This window comes from Ceratotherium simum, chromosome 22 (genome assembly GCF_057802395.1).
Source record: "Ceratotherium simum simum isolate JZ-2026a chromosome 22, ASM5780239v1, whole genome shotgun sequence".
In the NCBI taxonomy this organism is placed as follows: Eukaryota; Metazoa; Chordata; class Mammalia; order Perissodactyla; family Rhinocerotidae; genus Ceratotherium; species Ceratotherium simum.
This window is the reverse complement of record NC_141921.1, coordinates 42,463,851-42,471,708: the sequence shown is the minus strand read 5'-3', so window position 1 is coordinate 42,471,708 and position 7,858 is coordinate 42,463,851. Positions and strand designations below refer to the sequence as shown.

Here is a 7,858-nt window from a genome sequence, read left to right as displayed (position 1 = left end):
CCCCCAGGCTTTCCTGGCTCGCCCAGTGAGTTAGTGCCCCCTCTTACGCTCACCCTCTGGACGTGGCTCTTCTCACCGCTTAGGTTGGTGGAGTTGTCAGTCCGCTCCTAGGTGACGCCGCCTCTGCCTTGTCTGGCCTGTGAACACCCCGAGGAGAGGGACCACGTCGTGTAGATCCCACATCCTGTGTAGTTGCTAGTACTAAGTGCTTAATGAATGTTGAAGGAATAACTGCTTCCTTTATGAACTGACTAATGATCATGAATAAAAAGCCACTCATATACATGTTTTTAAAATTCTGATGTCATTTATTGGCACAAAAATTATTCAGATACAACATGGTGTCTAGACATGGCTACACTTTATACTTTGTGCATTTAGTTTAATATTTCTTTTGCTCGTAATTCCCAACATGTACTAGACCTGGCCTCTCTTGTGTTCAGCACCTCCATGACAGCATTTCTGTTTTCCAAGCCCTTGCTCTAAACATAGAGCATCAGACCTCACTGAAAACACCCAGAATCGTGCTGGGGAAGGCCAGTGTGGGCCACCCTACTGCGCCACGATCTCCTCTGTGCACCTGCTCAGCTGAGCCGCCCAGCAATCTGAAGAAACTCCTCTCCTAGCAGTTCGGGTCTTGGATTGAAGTGTGTAAGTCGCAGCATCAAGGAGAGGCAGGAGACAGACCTTTTCCACCCATTTTGGCCCATTTTGCAAAGGTTGTTGTTGCTGTCCATGGACCAGTGAGGTAATGGGATGAGTGAAAATGACAAAGTTGGCTTCTCTCACTTCCTTACAGTCCAGAATCCTAATACATGTCTTCCATGACCTGAGGCTTCTTGACTGCGCTGCGTTGGCTGTATCCTTGTTGAGAGGAACAACTAGGCCATTCTTCTATCAGCAAATGCTTATGATGAGTTCTCTGGTGAGTTAAGTCAAAACCCGTATTTCTAAAGTTATGGATCTTCTGTTCCCCAAAATCAATGGCTTGATTTATGTAGTATTACTGTGTTTACTGTCCTGGGAACCAAATCAAGCCTTGTGTTTCTGATAATATATTCTTCAACAGCAGCTAGAAAGTTGGTTCAAACCAACTTTTAATATACAGTAGTTCTTTTCATTTACATTTCAAAATATTTAACATAAAGTCGAACTTTCTGACCAAGGTTTCAGTTTAGTGGAAGCATATACCAAAGTACAAAAGCCTCAAGAGAAACGCTGTGGGCAAGTCTGGGCCTCCAGTTACCAGAAAGGACACCTAAGAAGACAGAGAGAAAAGGAATGTTTTAATAACTTGGGCTTCTTCAAAGCGTTACACAGCTACACTGAAAATGGGAAGACCAAGGTCTGGCAACCCCTGGGACATTCCCTGACATCTCCCACAACTAATTGTGTAGGACACACTCATCATTGCCAGGCAAGGGCTGACGCCTGCTTGGTCCCAGAACGACACATCCCTATTGCCCTCTCTCTCAAGTTTCTACCTTCAAGCATGCCTCGGGCAATTAATCAAAGCAGACTCCAGAGTGGTCTTTGAGGTTACAATCCCAGATCATAAATTTCTTTTCATCTCCTTTTCTCTGTCACTGCTCTGGCTTCTTTTCCTTTGCCCTTCCTGCATCTCTGAATTGACAGCAGAAATCCAAAAAGACCCCCTCCCCCAAAATAAGGGGGCCTCACCTACTCTCAACCATTTTAATGTAATTTTAATTTATGTTGGTGTTTGCCTTCCAAATATGCATCCATATTTCTCAATTTTCTCCTTTTTAGAACAATGAGCACACACAGTAAACACAAACTTTTAAAGAGATTTGAAACTATGATTATCCTTTAAGGATAACCCCCCAAATCTTTTTCTGTGACTCTGGGTTTGGGGCACAGGGTGGGGTCCTCATTGCTTATTTTTTATTTTTTAATTTTTTGTGAGGAAGATCAGCCCTGAGCTAACATCCGATGCCAATCCTCCTCTTTTTTTTTTTTTTGCCTACGACTGGCCCTAAGCTAATATCCATGCCCATCTTCCTCTACTTTATACGGGACACCGCCACAGCATAGCTTGACAAGGAGTGCATCAGTGTGCGCCCGGGATCCGAACCTGCGAACCCCGGGCCGCCGAAGTGGAGTGCGCACACTTAACCACTTGTGCCACCGGGCCAGCCCCTGATTGCTTATTTTAACAAAGGTATTTTGACATGCCCACTCACCAGCCGATGTAGCACTGGCACAGGTTTTCATGAGATGTTGCTTGTTTGATGAGCAGCTCGACTTGTGTTGGGACATCCAAAGTTTCATCATGAGAGAAGTCCCGACCTGGGACAGGAGAAACAAAACATTTAATCTGCATCTGGTTATCAACTCCCTCCTTGCCCCAGTTTGGCTTAACTGTCTATGTACGCAGCCCAAATCAGTTTATCCTCATCCATGAGTATGAAGGCTATATGATAGCTGGATTTTACATTCACCTCCATGTGACTTGAATAAACACCAGTCTCCTTCTCCTAACACAGACTTGGTTCAAAGGGGGTGAAGTCCTGTAGTCGGCTGAGTTCAGGAATGGCAAAGATGTGGCCAACAGGTTTATGAAGGTTCCTTCTATTCCATAATCATTCTTGAGTCAGGCAAGTGGATGAGAAACCCTGTTCTGTTTCAATCTTACTAGCCTCCATTTTTGAGCCTTTCCTCCCACAGGGCAGCTTGCTTCCATTATAAATTCATAATCTCCAACCTCAAACCGGCACTCAGCACTGCCTCGCTGGCTTATGATGCTTCTTTGGCAATGTGCCTTTCCATCTCTACAAGGACCATTTCAAGTCCTCTATCCTCCCCAAACGTCCACACCTCTCCTCTGGCTTCTCATCTGCAGCAGATGCCCTCATCTCCTACTTTACACGTTAGTCAATTCACTAAGCACACAGTTTTGGATCCCTGACGTGTCAGACAGTGTTGGAGGTGCTGGATTTGTTCAACATGAGCTCCCTCTTCTTCGCTCCCATTACCCTGGGGAGCTGTCCCTCCTCCCATTTAAGGCTAAGTTCACCTGCGCTTTAGATCCTATCACCACCTGCTTTCTTTCTTTTTTTTTTTTTTTATAACTTTATTTTTTCCCCGCAAAGCCCCAGTAGATAGTTCTATGTCATAGATGCACATTCTTCTAGTTGCTGTACGTGGGACGCAGCCTCAGCGTGGCTGGAGAAGTGGTGCGTCAGTGCGCGCCCGGGATCCGAACCCGGGCCGCCAGTAGCGGAGCGCGCGCACTTAACCGCTAAGCCACGGGGCCGGCTCATCGCCACCTGCTTTCTTAGGAGCCTATAGTATCAATTATCCTTCCTCTCACTCAGGTCTTCAAACCCTCCCTGTCAACTGCCCCCTTCTTACTGTTCTGTAAAGACGCTCCTCTCTCCCACTGAAGGAAAAAAAAAGCCTCTCATCCAGCCACTCCTCCAGCTACGTCCTCTCTCCTCCCTGCACAGCCAAACTTCTGAAGAGTTTTGAAACTTGTCTTTGTTTCCTCGCTTCTCTCTCTCTCTCTCCACATTCTCTTCAACTGCTTTAGTTTGGCTGCCACGCTCATCACAGCTCTAAAAGGTCACTAATGACTTGGAGCCATCCTTGATCCCTCCCCATCCCTTGTGCCCCATCATCAATCCTTTTGATTTTACCTCCTAAAGATCTCTTGATCCATCTCCACTGCTGCCCCCTCAGTCTAATCACTGTCTAGGCTGGATGACTGTGGCAGTCGCTTCCTGCCCTCTAACCCCTTCTCCACACACAGCCAGAGCAGGCATTTTCACAATACAAACCCACCAAGGCCCTCCTCCTCCTTCCCCACCCCACTTAAAACCCTTCAGTGGTTTCCCATTGCCCTTAGGATATAGGATAAAAATATAGCGTCCTGTATGATCTGCCCCTGGCCCACTCAGAGTCAAAACATTTTGCATTGTGTTCCTCCCGTCTTGCTTTCTTTGGGGCAGTCAGGCTGGTCTGCTTTCAGACCATTTTTCTTGCCATACCCTCCCACCACAGGGCCCTTGCACAAGCTGCTCCCTTTATTGAGAACAATCTGCCCCTAATTAATTCCTCTTGCAGATGTTAGGTCATGGGTTGTTTGCTTAGGGAAGCTTTTCCTGAACTTAATTTCCCTATTATCATAGCCCCGAGTCCCTCTCTTCCACTTAATACAGTGTTCCCCTTTAGATTCTGAGCCCCACAGGGGCAGGGAATCTGTTTTTACCAACACTGTTTCTTCAGCATCTAGCACCTGTAGGTGCTCCATAAATAAATATACCTCGACTACAAAACTTATGTGCCAGGCCCCATTGCTAAGTGCTTGGCATCCCATGTCTCCCTTGAGCCTCACCACCTCCTGAGAGGCATTCTCGTCATCTTCCAGATAAAGAGACAGTGGCCCAGGGGTCACACAGGAAGCGAGGGAGCTGGGGTCTTTGGCTTCCCTGACTCCCACCCCCATGTCACACCATCTGGTCAATGTGATGTCTCCTTTTCAAAAGTACGCATTTCTCCCCTTCCACGCCCTCCACTCCATTACAGCTACCAAAGTACAGATAGGCAATGAATCAGAGCGGTCAGATTTGCTCTAATATCAAGCCATGATGATAAAAAAATTTTCCTGAATTTCGCTGACTTTAGACCCAAGAGAATTTTACTTACCTTTGTTAAAATAAGACTAACAACATTACTTAAACTAAGTTTATTGGTCATTAGAAAGAGAATCAGAGAGGGTCCTTAACTGATGGCCTCAGAGACACTCCAGATAGCCACAGGATCAATGTTCAGGCACCAACACTGCTGGAAACAGGGCTGACTACCCACTCAAGGAGAGAAGTCTCTCAGATTTTATGTTCCTTTTTTTCTTTATCTTTTTTTTTTTTGGTGAGGAAGATTGGCCCTGAGCTAACATCTGTGCCAATCTTCCTCTATTTTGTATGTGGGACGCCGCCACAGCATGGCTTGACAAGTGGTGTGTAGGTCCAAGCCTGGGATGCGAACTCGTGAACCCCGGGCTGCCAAAGTGGAGCCTGCGAACTTAACCACTATGCCACAGGGCCGGCCCCTTCATGTTCCCTTTTTTTTTGGTGAGGAAGATTAGCCCTGATCTAACATCTGTTGCCAATCCTCCTCTTTTTGCTGAGGAAGATTGACCCTGGGCTAACATCTGTGCCCATCTTCCTCCACTTTAAATGTGGGATGCCTGCCACAGCATGGCTTGATAAGTGGTGCGTAGGTCCATGCCTGGGATCCAAACCTGTGAACCTTGGGCCGCTGAAGTGGAGCACGTGAACTTAACCACCAAGCCACCAGGCTGGCCCCCCGCTTTATGTTCCTTTTGAGTAAACACATACACACACTCACCAGTGAGTTTATCTCGAACCCTGTTAATAATTTGAATAGCTTTCTTATTTAGGGCCTCTGGTTTCACCAAACCATCTCCAACTGGAATACACAAAAGTAGAAATAACAGTGAGATTGGATCATCACAACAGGTTCAATGGATGCCCTTGTTTTTCTCAAATATTCACTTTTCTAAGTGTTGAGCAATTCTTCCTTTGTGTCTGTCTTTGTCCTCAGAATATAATGAGAAATTCACGGAACATTTTCTTCTCAAAGGCGGTTTTGTTGCTTAATCTTATTGACCCCTCTCATGGTGCAACACAGCTGCTATTTTCTTAATGAGCTAGTCATTGGTGCAATTCCTCAGAGGTTGGACTTACTGAAAGAATGAATAGATTCTGGCACTGTGGTCCCCGTTTTCTTATGGGCTGGTTCCCCAAGTTCCACACCATCCAAAATTTCTAGAAGGAAAAAAATCAATTAGCAGAAAATTCAAAAACACCACAAAGCCACTGTTCCAAGTTATTAGCTCTAATTGTTCACATACTATACTCCCTTTAGCACTTGTCCATCTACCTTAGAAGGGAAAGGAGAGACGAAGCGTTATGCTACTCTTTACGCATTTAAAAGTTTTTAAATCTGCAAAGCATGAATTTTCAAGCAAACAACATTTATAAAATGTTCTTACATAGAGAATAGGAGCATGAGTCAAAGACCTGGTGACAAAACTTGTTTGGTTTGACAAAAACTGATAATAATATAAAGGAAACTAGCTTTCAGTGGGTCACACACATGACTCAAGTGTTATTCCTCAGAGAAATTTATACATCAATTCTGGGCAGAGTAAGTCCTTAGGCTTTAGGGTCACCCTCCACTGATTGTGGCCTTCAGGAGAGAAGAGTCTAGAATCAGAATTATGAAGTTATTTATACAATGCCCTTGTACACCACAGGCCTTCAAAATGAAGCTAGTGATAACAATACTTTCATTAATGACCCCATTGAACTTAACTTTTAAGCCACATAAAAGCAACCAGGTCCTCTACCATCTGGTGCCACCAGAACTGGTTGTCCTAATTCCCCTCCGCATGCCATAGGCGGCATATAGGAGTCACCCAATAATGTATGAATGAGGTGAAACCTGAGAGTTAAACCAGTAAGTCGCTTGTACTTTGGATGAGACCAGTCGTCTGCAAAAGGTACCCCAGACACTGTGGGTGATTTGGGCATCATTTACAAGTCCTGTCACGGTGTCCAGGGTAGTGTCCACACATGTTTCTAGATGACACTATAACCCAGGACCCCAGTTTCCTGTCCAGAACACCCTCTTCCTTTCTACCCATCCAGATTCCATCCATCCAATAAGGCTCAGCTTACATTCCACCAACCCAAGAGTTCCCTTAACTACTGTAATTCAGAGTGACGACTGTCTCTAAGTCCCACAGCCTTTCTATTCCAAACCAAACCACAGTGAAATGTACTGTTCTCTTATTATTTCATATGTATTTTGGTCAATTCTATAATGCGATTCTGTGCTTTTTCAGGGCAATCTCTGTATGTCACATTCTTTTTGCACCCCTAAAGATTATTTGCCTTATTAGCTAAGTAACCAGTTGCAAATGTTCCATAAATGTAGAGAACATTTACTTTTTTATATTCCAAAAGTATTTCCCAAAGTGTGAACCGTGTATGATATTGTTAGATGTTATGAGGAAAAAAAAGGGGTAGGCTGGGGTAGGGCAACAAGGGGAAGGCTAAACAAAGTTAAACAGCTTGACTCTAGCACCTCTGAGAGCATGCAATACATAACCCTGTTCTGGCTCCTGGAGGGGCATTATCTTCCTGGGACCCTGTTCTGTGGACCACACTCTTGGAAACAATGTTTCACGTGGTCTCTTGGCCCGTCAGGCAGCAATGTGAGTACATTTCTGCAGCTTCTATCTTCCCATTTCTGAGCTATTAACAGTGCTTTAGGATCAAGGTAATACAGCTAATAATTATCCCAATGCAGATACCATTAAAGGGCACGCTAAATGCTAGCTAATATTCAGACATACTTTTATTTGTGTTTTCACAGACAGATTAAGATCAGAGAGTATGATCCAAATTTCTGAGCTTTAGGGTACCCACTCCATTCTGAGAAGCATTAAATAAAAAACCTAGGGCCAGCCTGGTTGCATAGTGGTTAAGTTCATGTGCTTTGCTTCGCCGGCCCGGGGTTCACAGGTTTGAATCCCAGGTGCAGACCAACACACGGCTCGTCAAGCCATGCTGTTGTGGTGTCCCACATACAAAATCGAGGAGGATGGGTACAGACGTTAGCTCAGGGCCAATCTTCCTTACCAAAAAAAAAAACACCAAAAAACAAAACATATATTAGGTGCTTGGTGCTCAGTAAATATTTCTAGACCAAGTTTTTGAAGTTAAATAAATGCCTATTAGGTGACATTTTAGCAGTGATAGAATCTCTGCCAAACGATCACTGTTCAGAACCTCCAGAAAAACATGTT

At 44.8% G+C, this 7,858-nt stretch overlaps 1 protein-coding gene across 3 annotated transcripts in view; it reads right to left on the bottom strand.

Moving 5' to 3' along the window:
- Window positions 1-285: 285 nt before the first annotated feature.
- MTOR (mechanistic target of rapamycin kinase) overlaps window positions 286-7,858 on the bottom strand; it is a 123,112-nt gene continuing 115,539 nt past the window's right edge. For all 3 annotated transcript variants that reach the window (XM_014783863.2, XM_004425578.3, XM_087446829.1), the window contains exons 55-58: window positions 5,730-5,810; window positions 5,371-5,451; window positions 2,205-2,310; window positions 286-1,258 (exon numbers count right to left, since the gene is read on the bottom strand). In XM_014783863.2, coding sequence (XP_014639349.1) covers window positions 1,243-1,258; window positions 2,205-2,310; window positions 5,371-5,451; window positions 5,730-5,810 — 284 coding nt within the window. In that variant the 3' untranslated portion in view covers window positions 286-1,242. The remainder of the gene's footprint in view (window positions 1,259-2,204; window positions 2,311-5,370; window positions 5,452-5,729; window positions 5,811-7,858) is intronic.